At 38.2% G+C, this 18,305-nt stretch overlaps 1 protein-coding gene across 1 annotated transcript in view; it reads left to right on the top strand.

The window, feature by feature from the left end:
• The window catches only part of ZDHHC15 (zinc finger, DHHC-type containing 15), a 128,150-nt gene that overhangs the window by 95,895 nt on the left and 13,950 nt on the right, over positions 1–18,305 (top strand). Inside the window, exon 10 of the mRNA XM_011971943.1 lies at positions 13,940–14,018. Coding sequence (XP_011827333.1) covers positions 13,940–13,986 — 47 coding nt within the window. The 3' untranslated portion in view covers positions 13,987–14,018. The remainder of the gene's footprint in view (positions 1–13,939; positions 14,019–18,305) is intronic.

Here is an 18,305-nt window from a genome sequence, read left to right as displayed (position 1 = left end):
CTACAGATTTTGGTACCAGGAGTGGTTCTAGAAGAATAGACTATTAAGGATGGAGTTCTTTTGTTGGTTTGGGGGTTTCTGGAATTGGTTGCTTAGTATGATTAGACACAAAAATGTTAAGGACTCTACTTCTAATAGTATGGAGAACACTGATGGTCCTTGGCATGAACTGTTTAGAGAGTTAGCAAAATAAATACGCTTGACACTCCTGATTTATTCCTTGTGAGAGGCAAGGAGTTTAGCGACTCTATACGTAATACCTTTGACCTTATGTGGAGAACCAAGGAATATAATGAAGTTGGTTGGCTGCTCCTAAGTTCAGTGGAAAAACTGGTGAAAGAAAATGATGAACTCAAGGATTCTGTCTCCTGGCATCAGAAGCAGATACTGAGTCTCAAATCTGCTAAGAGTGCCCTGAGTGAGAGTCTTATTTCAGAGGGAGGAACGCTGCCACCAGGAGACACAACAAGGATTCCAATAAATGGGAAGTTATGATTACCACCTGGACATTTTGGGCTCCTCCTACCTTTAAGTCAACAGGCCAAGAACGGAGTTACAGTGTTGGCTGGGGTGATTGACCCAGACTACGAAGATGAAATCAGTCTACTACTGCACAATGGATGTAAGGAGGAGTATGCATGGAATACAGGAGATCCATTAGGGCGTCTGTTAGTATTACCATGCCCTGTGATTATGGTCAATGGGAAACTACAACACAATCCAGGCAGGACTACAAATGACCCAGACCCTTCAGGAATGAAGGTTTGGGTCACTCTATCAGGAAAAAAAAAATAAATAAAAACACAACCTGTTGAAGTGCTTGCTGAAGGCAAAGGGAATACAGAATGGGTAGTAAAAGAAGGTAGTCATCAATACCAGCTACAACCACGTTACCAGCTGCAGAAACAAAGACTATAATTGTCCTCAGTATTTCCTCTTTCTTTTGTTTAAAAAAAAAATGTTTGTGCATATATACACTTGTACTAAGAAAATATCTTCATTTTATTTCCTTTCTCCTTTTTCATGTGACATAAGATTTATTGACTTCACATCAACATTTAAGTATTGTTAACTTTATGTAATAGCATTTGGGTTGGGGATTGGTACAGTTCCAGTTGTACAAAGGATAGTTGTATTATGTTAGGTGTAACTATGACCTTATTATCATCTGTATTTTAATATTATGTATGATCTCAGGAGATGTGTATGGGTTCAAGTTGACAAAAGGTGGACTTGTGATGGTTAATACTGGTCAACTTGATTAGATTGAAGAATACAAAGTATTGATCCTGGGTGTGTCTGTGAGGGTGTTGCCAAAGGAGATTAACATTTGAGTCAGTGGGCTGGGAAAGGCAGACCCACCCTTAATTTGGGTGGGCACAATCTAATCAGCTGCCAGTGTGACTAGAATATAAGCAGACAGAAAAATGTGAAAAGAGAGACTGGCCTAGCCTCCCAGCCTACATCTTTCTCGCATGCTCCTTGCTCCTCAGCCTGCAGACAGCCTATTTTGAGACCTTGTGATCATGCGAGTTAATTCTTAATAAATTCCCCTATAGATATATTCCATTAGTTCTGTCCCTCTAGAGAAGCCTGACTAATACAAACTGTTAGGCTTGCAATAATATAACCCATTATTTTAAACTGATGACAACACTAATTGCATAAACAAACAAAGATAAAACTAATAAAAACTACAACTGAACTTCATCCTCATGCTTTTAATTTTTGTTACGTCTATTTGTATCTTATTGTACTGTCTACGTCTTCCAAAGTTGTTATACTTATTTTTGATCAGTTCATCTTTTAGTCTTTCTACTCAAGATATGAGTAGTTTACATGTTACACCTACAGTGTTACAATATTCTGTGTTTTCTGTGTGCTATTACCAGTGAGTTTTGTACCTTCAAATTATTTATTTTTGCTCATTAACATTCTTTCATATCAAAGAACTCCTTTTAGCATTTCTTATAGGACACTTCTGCTGTTGATGTAATTCTTCAGTTTTTGTTTTTCTGGGAAAGTGTTTATTTCTCCTACATGTTTGAAGAATATTTTTTGCTATATATACTATTCTAGGGTAAAAAGGGATTTTATTCCTTCAACACTTTAAATATGTCATGCCAGTCTCTCCTGACCTGTGAGGTTTCCACTGAAAACTCTGCTGCCAGATATATTGGAGTGCCATTGTATGTTATTTGTTTCTTGCTGCTTTTAGGATCCTTTCTTTATTTTTCACCTTTGGAAGTTTTATTATCAAATGTCTCGATGTAGTCTTATTTGGCTTAAATCTGTTTGGTCTTCTATCACCTTCTCATAATTGAATATTAATGTCATTCTCTAGGTTTGGGAAGTTCTGTCATTATTCATTGGAATAAACTTTCTACCCCTATCTTTCTCTCTACCTCCTCTTTAAGGCCAATAACTCTTAGATTTGCCAGTTTTAGGCTATTTTCTAGATCTTGTGAGTGTGCTTCTTTTTTCTTTACTCTTTTCTTTTGTCTCTTCTCTGTGTGTATTTTCAAGTAGCCTGTCCTCAAGCTCACTAATTCTTTCTTCTGTTTAGTCAGTTCTGCTGTTAAGAAACCCTTTTTCATTCATCAGTATTCAATTTAATTTTTCAGCTCAAGAATTTCTGCTTGATTCTTTTTAATTATTTCCATCCCATTTAAAAATTTATCTGGTAAGATTCTGAATTCCTTCTCTGTGTTATCTTGATTTTCACTGAGCTTCCTCAAAACAGCTATTTTGAGTTCTCCTGTCTGAAAGGTCTACTATCTCGGTCTCTCTGAGATTGGTCATTATGCTTAATTTACTTTGTTTGGTGAGGGCATCTTTTCCTGAATGGTCTTGATACTGTGGCTGTTCATCAGTGTCTAGGCATTGAAGAGTTAGATATTTATTGTCATCTTCACGGTCTGTGCCTGTTTATGCTTGTCCTGCCTGGAAAGGCTTTCCAAATATTCACAGAGACTTGGGTGTTGTGATCTAAGTCTTTGATCATTGCATTATATGTGCATTTGGTGGCTCCTCAAGCCCAATAATGCTGTGGCTCTTGCATACTCATATAAATACCATCTTGGTGGTCTTGGATAAGATCCTGAAGAATTCCATGGACAGAGGCTCTCGTTCTCTTCCCTTACTTTCCCCCAAACAAATAATGTCTCTCTCTGTGCTGAGCTGCCTGGAGCCAGGAGAGGGTAACACAAGTGCCCCTGTGGCCACCACCACTAGGGCTGTGCTGGGTAAGCCCTGAAGCCTGTACAGCACTGATTCTCACCCAAGGCCCATCGTAACTACTGCCTATATTCTCTCAAGGCCCTAGGGCTCTACAATCAGCCGGTTGCAAAGCCAGCCAGATTTCTGTTCTTCCTTCCTGGGTGGTGAATTCCCCCAGGTTCCAGCCAGTTCCAGAGATGCCATCTGGGAGTCAGCACTTGGATTCAGAAATCTTAGGTATCAACCTGGTGCTCTGTTCCAATGTGGCTGAGCAGGCACCAAAGCCAGAAGACAAAGTCCTTTTCACTCTTCGCTCCCCTTTCCACAAATACACAGTTATCTCCCTGTGGCCACTACTGCCCCAGGCCCACAGCACCTACTGCCTGGCTACTGGAAATGTTCACTCAAGGCCCAAGGGCTCTTCAGTAAGGGTATGGTGAATCCTGCCCGATCTGGTACTCACCCTTTAGGACAGTGGGCTCCACTCTGGCCCTGGGTAGGTACAGAAATGCCATCCAAGAGTCAAGGCCTAGAATTGGGGAACCCCCACTTGGTGCTTTTCCTCACTGTGGCCAAGCCGGTACCTAACCTGCAAGGCAAAGTCTCCTTTATCTTCCCTTTGCTTTTATCAAGCAGAATGAGTCTCTGCTCATAGTCACCATAGCTGTGCATATGTTGGGTGACACCTGAAGGTAGCATATCTCTGAATCTCACCCAAAGCCCATGGTAAGTACTGCCTGATTACCACTAGTGACTATTCGAGGCCCAAGGGCTCTTTAGTTAGCAGGTGATAAATCCTGCAGGACTGGCTCTTTCACTTCAAGAGAGCATGTTCCCTTCTGGCACAGGGTGTGTCTAGTAATGTCACCCATGAGCTAGGACCTAAAATTGAGGCCTCAGGACTCTTCCTGGTAACCTAACCTACTCTGGCTAAGTTGGTATCCAAGTTACAAGACAAAGTCCTCTATTCTCCCTTCTCCCCTCCCCAAGCAGAAGGAAGGAGTCTCACTTAGAGCTGCAAGCTGCACTACCTGACGTTGTGGGAGGGGTTACACACACATTCCCTTGACCACCCTGGCTGGTATCTCACTAGGTCATGTGTACCCCACATTCACTGGCTCTGAGCCCAACAAAGCTCCAGGATTTGCCCAGGAATTGCAGTCCTTTTGCCCTAGACTGCCTTTCAAGTTTATTTAAGACCCCAGAGACTTAGCTTGCAGTAGCAGTGCTTTCTACAACTCAGGTTCTGACCACTGGGATTGGCATTTCTTACCTGATTAGGGCTTGTCTAAATGCTTCCTCTGTGGGCACCAGCTGAGTTCTGCCCAGTGTTGCTTTCTGCTGTGATAGGGCAGCACTGAGTTCCAACACAAACTGCCACAGTCACTGCACTCTCCCTCTCCCAAGTTCACAGAGTCTCTCTCCATACCATGCAACCACTGCTAGGAGATGGGAGAGGGGTGATGTAGGCAATTCAAAACTGTCTTCCCTACCGTCTTCAGTGCCTCTTTGCTTAAAATGATGTTGAAACCAGGTACTGTGATCTCTCATATGATTTTTGGTTCTTATGACGGTGCTTTTTGTGTAAGTAGTTGCTCAATTTGGTGTTGCTATGGGGAGGATGATTGGTGGAGGCATCTATTCAGCCATCTCGCTCCACCCAGTGTCTTCTATGCCTTTTAATTGGAGAATTGAACCCATTTACATTCAATGTTGTTATTGGCAAGTAAGGACTTTCTACTGCCCTTTTTTGCTTGTTTTCTGGTTGTTTTGCAGCTCCTCTCTTCCCTTCTTTCTTTCTTCCTTGGTAGCTATGTTATTTTCTCTGGCATTAAGTTTTAATTGCTTTTTATTTTTAGTGAATCTGTTATAGGTTTTTGCATTCTGGCTGCCATGAGGCTTACCAAAAAATATGTCATAGATGTAACAAGTTATTTTAAAGAGAGGACAGCTTATCTTAAATCACAAAGAAAATAATAGAAACAAAGAAAAAAATTCTACAATTTAACTTCATCTCCTCTACGTTTTGATTTTAATCATCTCTACTTATATATTTTTATACTACCTATCTTTTAACGGGTTTCTTCAGTGATTATTGTTTTTGATAGATTTGTATTCTGGGTTGGATACTAGAGTTTTGAGTTGATTACACAATTACAGTAGTAGAATACTCTGAGTTTGTCCATGTACTTAATTTTACAAGTGGATTGTATACCTTCAAATGTTTTCTTTTCACATGCTTTCAAATTGAAGAGCTCCTTTACCATTTCTTGTAAGATTGGTCTGGTGATGGTTAATTCTCTCAACTTTTGTTTGTCTGGGAAAGACTTTTATCTCTGCTTTATTTTTGAAGGATAACTTTGCTGGATACAGTATTCTTGAATGACAGCTTCCTGCTCCCTGCCCCCCCAGTAGTTTGAAAATGTCATCCTACTCCCTCCTGACCTGTATGGTTTCCATTGAGAAGTCTGTTGCCAAATAAATTGAAGCTCCTTTATATGTCATTCACATCTTTTCTCTTGCTATATTTAGGATCTTCTCTTTAACCTTGACCTTTGAGAGTTTGACTATTATATGCCTTGGGGTAGTTTGAGTATTATGTGCCTTTGGGGTAGACGATTTTGGTTGAATCTGTTTGGTGTGCTCTGACCTTACTATACCTGGATATTTATCTTTCTCAAGTTTTGGAAAGTTTTTGTTATTATTTCTTGAATTATGCTTTTGATTCCCTTGCTCTTGCTCAACTCCCTCTTGTACACAAATAATTCTTACATTTGATGTTTTGAGGCAGTTTTCTGTATCTTGTAGGTGATCTCTTTTCCTTTTCATTCTTTTTCTCTCCTTTATTTTCAAAAAACTTTTCTTTGAGCTCACTGATTCTTTCTTCTGCTCCATTTTGTTATTGAGAGCCTCTAATGATTTTTTTCAGATTAGCAAATGTATTTCTCAGTTTCATGATTTCTATCTGATTTTCTTCTATTTAAATTTTTATTAACTTTTTCTGATAAATTTCTGAATTGCTTCTCTGTGTTATCTTGGAAATCACTGAGTTTCCATAACGTTGCCATTTTGAATTGCTGATCAGAGGGCTCAAATATTGCTGCTCATTAGGGTCAGTCACTGGTTCCTTGCTTTGTGCATTTGGGAAGGTTATGTTTCCCTGTTCAGTATTACTTCTTGTGGATGCACGTTTATGTTTTTGCATTGAAGAATTATTTATTCCAGTCTTCTCTGTCTGACTTGTTTTGGTTTTTCTTCATTATGTTTGCTTAGAGATTCTTTGTAATTTACCTGTTGGATTTCAGGTTTTTTTCCCCATTAGGTCACTGTCTTCTTTTCAGTAGTAGATGGTGCCTTAAGCTCTGTTTTTCCTAGGCTTTAGTAAACAGTGGGAGCTCTGCCCATCCCAAATGTGGAAACTTCCAAAGCGGAACTGTCAAATTTAATTATATCATCTCTATCCATTAGGCGTAGTTCATTTCCTAGTAAGGAAGGTAAAGTCAGTTTCTCTCCTCACTGAGCTCTTCTGTCAGCCTGGTTGAAAATCCAGTAGAGAGCTCCAGGTCATAGTCAAGCCCCGGGTACATGATAATTATGCATAGCTTATTCCAGTTACTCTCTATCAGTATACTAACCATGACAAGAAAAAATAATTTTAAAAGAATCCAGCTGGCCAGATGCAGTGGCTTATGCCTGTAATCCCAGCACTGTGGGAAACTGAGGCTGGCAGACTGCTTGAGCCCAGGAGTTTGAGACCAGCCTGAGCAACATGGTGAAACCTCTTCTCTATGGAAAAAATAGAAAATTAACTGGGTGTCATGGTGTGCATCTGTAGTCCCAACTACTCAGGAGGCTGAGAGGTGGGAGGATCGTTTGAGCCCAGGAGGTCAAGACTGGAGTAAACTGACCACATAACTGCACTCCAGCCTGGGCAACAGAGTGAGACCCTGTCTCAAAAAAAAAATCGAGCAATAAAAGAACTGAACTTTTCTTAACTAAACAGCGGCTTTTACCTTGAGCTAATGTGACTATAAATTGCCTCTTTATTTTGATAATTTTTATAGAATATATCCTAGAAGGGATATTTTTATCAAGTAAAGGTATAATACAAAAACAAACATTTTCTTGAGTGTGCTAATACAACCTTCCAGGGTTAATGATAATCAGGACTCAGGGGAATTAATCCCCTTCCTGTGAAATGCTGGACACTTGTCCTGAAAAAATACTGACATCAGACTCAAGTGTATTAAATGTTTTATATATTATAGCCTATTTCCTCTTTCTTTCTTTTCTTTATTTGGATAAAACTTTCTTTGTACGACACCCATTAATGCTGCTCACAGTAGAAGAAATTTCTGATTTATTTTCAATCTGATGCTTTCTGCTGCCATGACAAATAACCTGTTAGAAAGAATAACAGAAGAAATAAACTAATATTTATTGAGAGAATATTAAGATTATGAGATTGGACCCAGAAGAGGTGTTCAGGCAATACAATATATTGTCTCAGCTCAAGGGTCTTTTATTTATTTGGGGAGATAAGATACATACATAAAAAGTTCCCTAACAGAACACAATACAGGATACATTATTTGCCAAATGATTAAAACCATAAAATTTGTGCTATAAGAATTCAAAGGAAAGGTGATTTGCTATGGGCCAGGGTGGTCAGAAAAGGCTTTACATAGGTAGAATTTGGACCTTGAAGATTAGATAGGATCTAGATTGGTGGCAAGGAATGAAGAGGTCAAAGGTAAAAGGAAAGTCACAGGTTGTAATGCACAACACCCCAAGCTAAGTGAGGGGGACATGAAGAAAGTAGCCTGACTCCAGTAGAAATTTTGGGCAGTAAGGGAATAGATGAGAACTCATTAAAATAAGAGAACTCATCATCTTTATTTCAGTATTCTCTGCACCTCTTTCAAAACAGGGTTACATATAGAAAATGATTATTAGATTAATTCAGCAGGTAAATTGACATCAGGTTGGGTGGGACTTTAGACACAAGACTAATAAATTTATTCTGTGAGTGATGGGGAACTACTGAAGGTTTTTGAGCTGGGGCATGATGTGAAGAAAATGTTTCAGGAAGATGAGGAAGTGATTCTCCTATCAAAACACACTTTCATCCTATGCCAGAGATTGCTGTAATCCCCGGACCTTCTGAGAGGATTGGTGAGAGCCCTTCTCTTCATCAGAATTCAGACTCTCCAAGTACATCCTGTATACAAGAGCTCTGGTTCAGAGATGAGAGGCCTTTCACATCAAGAATTTTGTTGTTTAGAAGCATCTGTGGGTGACATTCTGTGCAATCACCTCCCAGTCAGAGACAATGATTAAATCTTGCTTGAAGAAAAAAAATTACTTTATCACTTATTTCTTCAGACCTAACCAGATCTGTACGATTATTCCTAGGAATTTGAAAACTGCCACAGGACTTTGAGACAGAGTCATAAGTTAAATTAATGCCTTCTGTCTCAAAGAATGTACTTCTTCAAGGGTACCAAATTGCCCTTATGTATTTCCATGCATATTGGCAATAGGTAGTGCCAATGATGGAAGAGTCTTTAGTCTTAGTCAATTATTTACCAGCTTTCTATATAGGAATTCAAGATACCTTGGCCTATACTAACATCTTAACAATATAGTCTTCACATGAGTTGTATACTTTTGATTACATATTTGGGATGATTAGATAAGTGGATGTTTTCCAAAAGATTTTTTCTCTTTTATTCCCTCATATGAGGAATGAAGAGGCATTACCATTCTGGGGTAGGATGGCTGTCTGGTTGACCAAGAATATCATAGGAAAAAGGAGAGAGAATAGGGAAAAACTAACATTTCTGGCCGGACACGGTGGCTCATGCCTGTAATCCCAACACTTTGGGAGGCTGAGGCAGGCAGATCACGAGGTCAGGAGATCAAGACCATCCTGGCTAACACGATGAAACCCCATCTCTACTAAAAATACAAAAAAAAAAAAAAAATTAGCTGGGTATGGTGGCAGATGCCTGTAGTCCCAGCTACTCGGGAGGCTGAGTCAGGAGAATGGTGTGAACTCGGGAGGTGGAGCTTGCAGTGATCTGCGATCGCAACACTGTACTCCAGCCTGGGTGACAGAGTGAGACTTCGTCAAAAATAAATAAATAAATAAACTAACATTTCTGAAATTTGGGGTAGTGGGGGTGATAAAATACATCCATGAAAAGCTGCCTAACAAAACACAATACAGGATATGTTGTTGGTCAAATGAATAGAATTATAAAGTGTGTGCTATCAAAATTCAAAGGATACGATGATTTCCTGTGGGTTGGTTTGGTCAGAAAAGGCTTCACAGAGAAGGTAGAATTTGGGCCTTGAAGACTAGCTAAGATCTGGATTGTCAGTGAGGAGTGCAGAAGCAGAAGGTATAAGGAAAGTCACAGGTTGTAGTGGACAAGACCCCAAGATAAGTGAAGAGGACATGAAGAAAGTAGCCTGGCTCCAGTAAAGAGTTTGGGGACTATATGGGAACTCACTGGAGTCAGAGACATCATCGTCTTTATTTCAGTACTCTCTGCAACTCTTGGAAAATAAGATTGCATGTAGAAAATGATTGTTAGATTATTTCAAAGTGTGCAAGTAACATTTGTTGAATACCAATTATGTGCCAGGTGATCTACAGGGTTTGTAACATTTAATAGGTATAACCACTTTGTGAGTTATAAACATTAAATAACCCCATTTTATAGATGACAAAACTTAAGCTCAAAGAAACCCAAAGTCACACAGCTAGCAAGCAACAGATCCTGGCTCAAAAGTCTAAACTCTTAACAACTATACCACCCAGTATCTCTCCTTTGTTCCTATTTACCTTTCAGTTTATAGATCTTTTATGGACCACTTGAAAGACAATTATTTTAGTTCCTGTACCTCTCACCAGAAAGAGAAGGTGGAAAAATATGGATAGAGCTCTAGCATGGGAAGCATCTCCCACCTCTGCCACTAAGTTCAATGCATGACTTTTGGAATGCCTCTTCTCTTTGGACCTGTTTAAATTCCATGATCTTTAAGCTATCTTCAGCTATAATATCACATTTTGATACTACCTTACATTGATGGGACAGATGTCAAGCTGACTAACCTCAACTTGATATCTTTCACCAAATGGCTCCAACCTCAACCTGATATCTTTCACCAAATGGCTCCTTTCCTTTTTCAGAAGGAATGCTATTATAAACTAGAGGCCACTGTAAACATGCATAATTTATATATCTTCCACATTCTGGAACCAAATTCCTTTCTTCATGTATTCTCTCCATATACACTTACTTGTTCCCTCTTAGCACATCTACCCTAGCATTTTGGCCACATGCCTATAAATAACCTGTTCATACACTTGTCATTTGCCTTTGCATGAGAGTAGGAAGCCTACGCCTCATTTCTGAAAACATCAAATGCAATACACTGTGTTATGGAAGGGTACTCCTTTGGGTAGCGAGGCATTTTCCAAATGACTTTTTCCCTGTGTTTCTAGATAAGAATGTATCCATACTCTCAGCTCTTGGAAAATTTACTTCATGCAGTAATATCATGGATGTTCATTTTACTCCTTTACTTTTGTTGTCAAACCCTAAGCTCTAAATTGGTGTGTGTTCCTGAAATAAGGCAAGTCTGTAATCAATTAGTTCAATTCATAAAGCATTTCCTGAGGGTACACATCAAACAAGGTCCTGTGGAGGGACATAAAGATAAATAAAGGGTGGCCTCTGTCCTCAAGGAGTTTGCAATTGCAGGGAAAGATAATCTAACACAAGACTTGGTGTGCTCATTGCCATAAAAATGATGCTACTAATTACATACCTAATATAGGTTTAGCTCTGCATTAAGCAATGTGTGATACGTGTGGAAATTGTGTAATTGTTAGTGATGCTTAAACCTGAGTATATCAGTAAAGGAGGGAAGTGGGCTATTCTGGTGAGAGTTTCAAGGATGAGTCAGGACTTAAGCTAGATGTTATTGGAATGAGAAACATCAGGATAGATGCTGGGAAGAAGGAATTAACATTCCAGGAAAGTGGGCTGTTCTGGTGAGAGTTCTGAGGATGAGGCAGGACTTAAGCTAGGTGTTGTTGGGATGGGAAACATCAGGATAGATGCTAGGAAGAAGGAATTAGCATTCCAGGTAAGAGTTACAACATGAATGTGGTAAGAACACTGAAGCATAGGGTGGACATTGTGGTTGTGGGCTATAGTCTTAGAGAGGTAAGATACGGCCAGATGATAGAGAGTTTTGTAGACTTGATACCTTAGAAAATAGCTTTTAAGTTTATGATCTTGAGTGACATATTGATATAAGGAAGGATTAATTTTAGAAAGATTACTTGGGTGCTAGTATGCAGGACGGATTGGAATTTGGAGAGACAAGAACTGGAAAGAACAGCAAAAAACTGTGCATGTGTTGCAATGGATTCATGAGTGGTAGTAACACTACAAATTGAGAGGAATGATCAAAGCCAAGAGACATTTTAAGTATCTGGAAATAGTCCCACTGACTAGAGAGATCTGGGAGTCATTTTTATAGAAATGGCAGTTAAATCCATGGAGGTAAAGAGGAATCAGCAAAGACAGAATAAAACTAAGGAAAGAAGATAAAATGTAAAACTAGTAATCACCTAAGCAGTGTTGACATGCATCCACATGGACGAGGAAATAAATGGGGATGAGAAAGCCAGAGGGTCAAGAATAGAACATTAGACAATGCTCATGGTTTGGGGTAGAGTATCCCAAAAATACTATGAATGAAAGAGTATTGCCCCTGTTTTATAGATGAAAAAGCTGAGGCTGGGGAGGTAATGTGACTTATATAAAGTCATAAAGCAGTGGTGACTCAACCTAAGTTTTCCCAGACTCCATTCTGTCATTATCTCTGCTTTTCCCAATCTCTGAGAACCAATGGCTAGAAAGAAGTATACATATACTGCCAAAGTCACTTCACACAGTATCAAGGGTTTATTTGAGAACCTAGAGTTTTAAATTAAAGGAGGTCTAGGAAAAGATAGGAAGAGAGCCAGAGCTTAACCAGCAAACACTAAGACTAAAATAACATCATTCTTGGTTCAAGTAGACATATATTGAGTAAGTGAAATCACTACTACATAGGCAGCAAGGGCAGGTGTAGTTGGGGGAAGCAGTATAGGTGCAGATGGTAGGAGGTGAAGGTGAATTGACTCCCTAAATTCTGTGTTTGTCTTCTATTACCCAGAGCCTGATTATTTTAGGTATCTTCCTTTTTTAATTTAGTCCTCACCCGGTGAGCTACCTTTGCAGCCTTAGCTTAATGTTACCCTAGGAGTAAAACCACAAAGTTGATAATTGGGTTTTCAGCTCAAGCCTCAGTGTCTACAAGAGCAGGATTTTAATTCAAATAATTGCTTGGAGGAAAAATTTTCTATGCCAAATAAGAGTGTAAGTTGCAGTGGGAAAAGGTAAAATCATCCTAAAAGCAGAATCCAAACAGCCAACTTTTGGAAAAGTTCATCACCAAACCACACCTAAAAATTCTGAAATAGCCAACCATCAGCAAGGAGTGAACATTGAAAGAATTAGCATCACTTCATTGGAACAGCAAGGCAAGGAAATTTATTGCACTTTCGGAATTGTCTTTCACTATTTTTCAGTTGCCTTCTTAGTAGAAATGTTGGGTAGGCGAGATGAGATATATTCTTAAGCACTTGCAACTTATTTTTGTCTTTATTTAATAAACATAAAGTTATTTTCTGTATATCTTTCACTGACGACCTAGGCCAATACATTTGCTTTCTGCCCAGACTTAAAGGGAAGAATACCCTAAGGCTAGGATTCCAGACAAGACAGAATGTTGAGCCTACCATGAGGTCATGATTCCAAAGAGACATTCTCAGAGCCACTTTCATTTTTCCAATTTTCCTGGAAGAAAGCAACCTGGTATCTGGAATCTGCCTGTTTAACTCAGTGGCATGAGAGCTTGCAGCCTTCTGTGGCAAGGCCACACTGACTGGCTGGCCTCTATCTTTGGGAATCTAGATTTCACACTTAAGAAAGCACTCTGAATGGCACATAAAAGACACTGTACTGTGCAGAAACTGTAGGGGATGGCTACTGTCAACTTTTTTATTCTCAAAATGCCAAGTATATTATTATGCTGTGAGTATGAGAAAAGTGATTACCTATACATTCAGCAAGCTGATTCAGAGTGTGCTCTCCCAAAAGGTTGGAGGTCAGAAACAAAAACATTTGTATCATAAATGATGTTGCTTGTTAATCCCAAAGCCTCTTATTTTCTAGATACTCATTCCTTTTTTAGAAACACACCATCACCTGAAGTACTGTAATAGCTATCTCAATTATGTCCAGTGGAGTAACAGCAAAACAGGGTACTTTTGTGGTTATCAAGATGCAAAGCATTCCATTAAAGTCAGATTATGTTGAGCTGTCATCATGGCTATTTAAGTCAAATACCAGCCAGTATTATAGATCAGATAATGCTGATAAATAATCTTAGTTAATAGTATAGCAGGCTGACTATTCTTAGAACGTGAATGTCTGGTTACAAATGCTTCTTTGTTACACATCAGTCTTTAGAGGTTTGCAGATATCTGTTGCCTGCAGAGACTGGACAAGAAGAAAAACTGCCAGTGAATGAATACCCACCCATATAAGGCACGGGGACATTTGATCATCTTCACGTTTCAACCTTGCAGATTATCCAGAAGGCTCATCATCTCTTGCTGTGGAAACGGAAACGTAGCAGTTTTCACATTTCCTGCATCTCTCAGACAGGTCAGTATTCTGAGGGAGACATATACAGTGGCACCTGGACTGCTAAGAAGAAGGCTTGGGAGAAAAACTAGAAAAGAAATAAGTTCTTATCCTGGGTGAAAAAGATTTTAAATTCTTCACTCTTGTAATGCATGCATAAGCAGAAGTTCTGTACATAATTTCCCTTGGCAGTTCACTGAAAAAAAAAAAGATGCCCTTATTCCCTACAAACTCACACTTATGTCACTTGTGCTAAAAAAAACCTCCAGGGATCCAGACACCCAAACATTCCATTAAGGTTATTTACTCTTATACTGTGAATTATAAGCCTCCTCCTGTTTCATTCCAGGTCTCTGAAATGGTGCAGATTACAAATAGCTTTCTTTTGCCTGACTGCATTATGTCAGTTAATAACCTACTCGTACCCACTAAGGGCAAAAAAGCATCCTTCCTACACTCTAACCCTCCTAAAATGCTATGAGTTTGTTAAGCAGTGCAGACAGCTTTACACATGGGATTCTCTTTGGCCTGCTGAAAAGCTCAACGACCTTCTTTTTGCAACACTCGCAGGTATAAACCCAATGTAATTAAATATTAAAAGAATGTTAGTAATAGAAATAACATGGAGCTTATAGCTCTGATCTGATGAAACTTGTAATCCTATTCTCATGAAAAAAGCTAGCAATTATTCAGAAGCTTATCAATCTGTTCATGGGTTCTCAGGTCTTCAGTTCTTTCCCTTACAGAAATTCTACTGTGTACAAGTGTAGATATTGTATAAAACTTTGTATATGCCAGACACTTTGGTGTGTACTTGATATACATTATCTTATTTAATCCTCACATCAACTGTAAGATGAATGTTACTATTCTCATTTTACTTACGAGAAAACTGATGTGCAGAGAGGTTAAATCACTTATCCAACCTAAGTGGCCAACCTAGGGTTGTAACTCAGGTCTATCTGACATCAAAGCATGCTGTTTCCACCATGGCACTACATTTCAAAATCTGAGTTATTTGTGATGTGTCTTTATTTATTATCAAAGATTAAAAGAGGAGAGAACTAAGTCTGTTTCCTTTTCCAAAGCCCTGATGAAATGTTTGATGTTTAGGTAAGACAACTTGTATGATAGGAATATCTAGATTTGGATTATCTGTGGTGCTAATCTGTCTATTTTATTTTAGTATTTTCCTAGGGAAAACACTACTACTTTGGCATGGTAACAGATGTTAAAGGGAAGAAAAAATATCTGGTGAATAAATTTATAAAATCCTATGTAAGTAAAATTAGAAAATTGGCTTTAGTGTAGGAATTCTCAGGGGTTTTACTACACTATTGAATTTTGTGACTCACCAAAAGGAGGCTGTAGTGGTCCCTTAAATTTTATTTAACTGTTGGATCCTTTCTTTTTTGTGCATATCGTGGAACCTAGTATTTAGTGCAGTACTTATCAGGACCTTTAATGTGCTAAGGAACTTTGAAATGCATTTTTTATATGCTTCCCTAGATAAGCAAAATTGCCTTCAAGCAATGCCTTATGCCTTTTACAGGGCACTCTATCCAAATATATTAATAAAGTGATTCACTTTGTGGAAATAGCGAACTCATATGTATATATATATATGTATATAGTAGTTGTTGTTGTTGTTGTTGTTGTTGTTGTTTGAGATGGAGTCTCACTCTGTTGCCCAGGTTGGAGTGCAGTGGCGTGATCTCGGCTCACTGCAACCTCTGCCTCCCAGGTTCAAGTGATTCTTCTTCCTCAGCAACCCAAGTAGCTGGGATTCTAGGTGTGTGCCACCATGCCTGGCTACTTTTTGTATTTTTGGTAGAGATGGGGTTTCTCCCTGTTGGCCAGGCTGGTGTCTAACTCCTGACCTCAAGTGATCTGCCCACCTCGGCCTCCCAAAGTGTTGGGATTAGCCACCACACCGGGCCTCATATTCTGATAATAATAGAAAACAACTTGAATGTCTATCAGTAGAAGAATGCATTAATTATTTGGACATATATAATGTATTAATGCATTCTTCTACTGATAGACATTCAGGTTATTTTCAGTTTGGATCTTAATTTTCTTTTGAAGTTTTTTAAATAAAAAAGGATGAAAGATAAAATGAATCCCATGTGTTTAAAACTTAGAATAAATGCTGTTTTTTTTCATTTTGCCTCAAAATTTTATATATAAAAAATTGCCATAATTTTACCCCAAAAATGCACTTATTCTAGATTATATTTTCTTCAAAATGAAAAGACAAACTTGAAAAATATTTGCAACCTATACAGCACACAAAATTTAGTATGCTTAATTTACAAAGCTCTTGCAAATCAGTAAACAAAAGAAAAACACAACAGTTAGAAAATGGACAAAGCAACAAAAGCAATCAATGAGGATAGAACTCTCTATTCAATTAATGATGCTGGGATAACTGGCTAGCCATATGCAGAAGACTGAAACTGGACCCTTACTTTTCTCCATATGCAAACATTAACTCAAGATGGATTAAAGACTTAAATGTAAGACTTCAAACTATAAAAATCCTAGAAGCAACCCTAGGAAATACCCTTCTCAACATTGGCCTTGGCAAAGAATTTTTGGCCAAGTCTCCAAAGGCAATTGCAACAGAAACAAAAAATTAACAAGTGGGACCTAATTAAACTAAAGAGCTTCTGCATAGCAAAAGAAATTATCAGTAGCAAAAAACAATCTACAGAATGGGAGAAAATATTTGCAAAGATGTATCTGATAAAAGTTTAATATCCAGAATCTATAGGGAACTTAAGCAAACAAGCAAAAAAAAAAAAAAAAAAAACATTAAAAATGGGCAAAGGACATGATGAACAGATGCTCATCATCACTAATCATCAGAGAACTGTAAATCCAAACCACAATGAGGTACTATCTCACATCAGTCAGAATGGCTATTATTAAAAAGTCAAAAAATAACAGATGCTGGTGAAGCTCCAGAGAAAAGGGTATGCTTATAAACTGTTGATGGGGATGTAAATTAGTCCAGCCACTGTGGAAAGCAGTTTCAAGATTTCTCAAAAACACTTAAAACAGAACTGCCATGCCACCCAGCAATCCCACTACTGGGTATATATTGAAGGAAAACAAATCCTTCTAACAAAAAGACTTATGTACATATATGTTCATCACAGCACTATTCACAGCAACAAAGATATGCAATCAACCTAAGTGTCCATCAACAGAGGAATGGACAAAGAAAATGTAGTACATATACACTATGGATACTACACAGCCATAAAAAATAATGAAATCTTATCCTTTTCAGCAACATGGATGCAGCTGGAGGCCATAATCCTAAGAAAATTAACACAGAAACAGGAAACCAAATAATGCCTGTTCTCACTCATAAGTGGGAGCTAAACATTGAGTACACATGGAAACAAAGATGGCAACAATAGACACTGAGGGCTACTAGTTGGGGGAGGACAGAAGGGGGTGGGTTGAAAAACTACCTATTGGGTACTATGCTCACTACCTAGGTGATGGGATCTATACCCCAAACCTCAGCATCACACAATATACCCATCTAACGAACCTGCACATGTACCCCCTGAATCTAAAATAAAAGATGAAATTATTTTAAAATTTTAGAAAAAGAAAATGGGCAAAGGATGCAATTAACGAAATAGAAATTAAAATGAAAAATAAACATTAAACTTGTTCAACTTCACTGTAAAGAAATGCAAATTAAAATAACCTAAAATACTATTTTTTGTCTATTAAGTCAGCCAATTTTTACAAATTACACTACCTATTGTAGGCAAGGACATGCTGAAACAGATGTTCTTATACATTGCTGATGTAAGTTAAAATTCATAGATCATTTTTTGAGTGCAACTTGGAAACATCTATAAAAACATTAAAATCTCATACTTTTTAATTCAAAGAAACATACTTTAATTTTATTGTTCTGCATTTTTTGTGCCTTTATACTACAAAAAAACTATGTACTTTTATAATATACAATCTGGTGCATTTCGAAATACGTTTACATCTGTGAAACCATCGCTACAATCAAAATAATGAACATATTCATCTCTCCCAAAAGTTTTCTTCTGAGCTTTCATAAATAACCCCTGCCCCATCACCAGGCAACCACTGATTTATTTCGTTACTATCAGTTTTCATTTTCTAGAATTTTAAACAAGTAGAATTGTACAAATGTATTTTTTTTTGTTTTATCTGGCTTCTTCCAGTCAGCATAATTGAGATTCACCTTTGTTGCTGTGTGTAAGAATAATTCATTTCTTTTTATTGATGAGTAGTATTCCACTG

Source organism: Mandrillus leucophaeus, unplaced genomic scaffold (assembly GCF_000951045.1).
Source record: "Mandrillus leucophaeus isolate KB7577 unplaced genomic scaffold, Mleu.le_1.0 Scaffold1251, whole genome shotgun sequence".
Classification (NCBI taxonomy): Eukaryota; Metazoa; Chordata; class Mammalia; order Primates; family Cercopithecidae; genus Mandrillus; species Mandrillus leucophaeus.
Note: the sequence above shows the minus strand (reverse complement) of the source record. Positions and strands in the feature narration are given on the sequence as shown.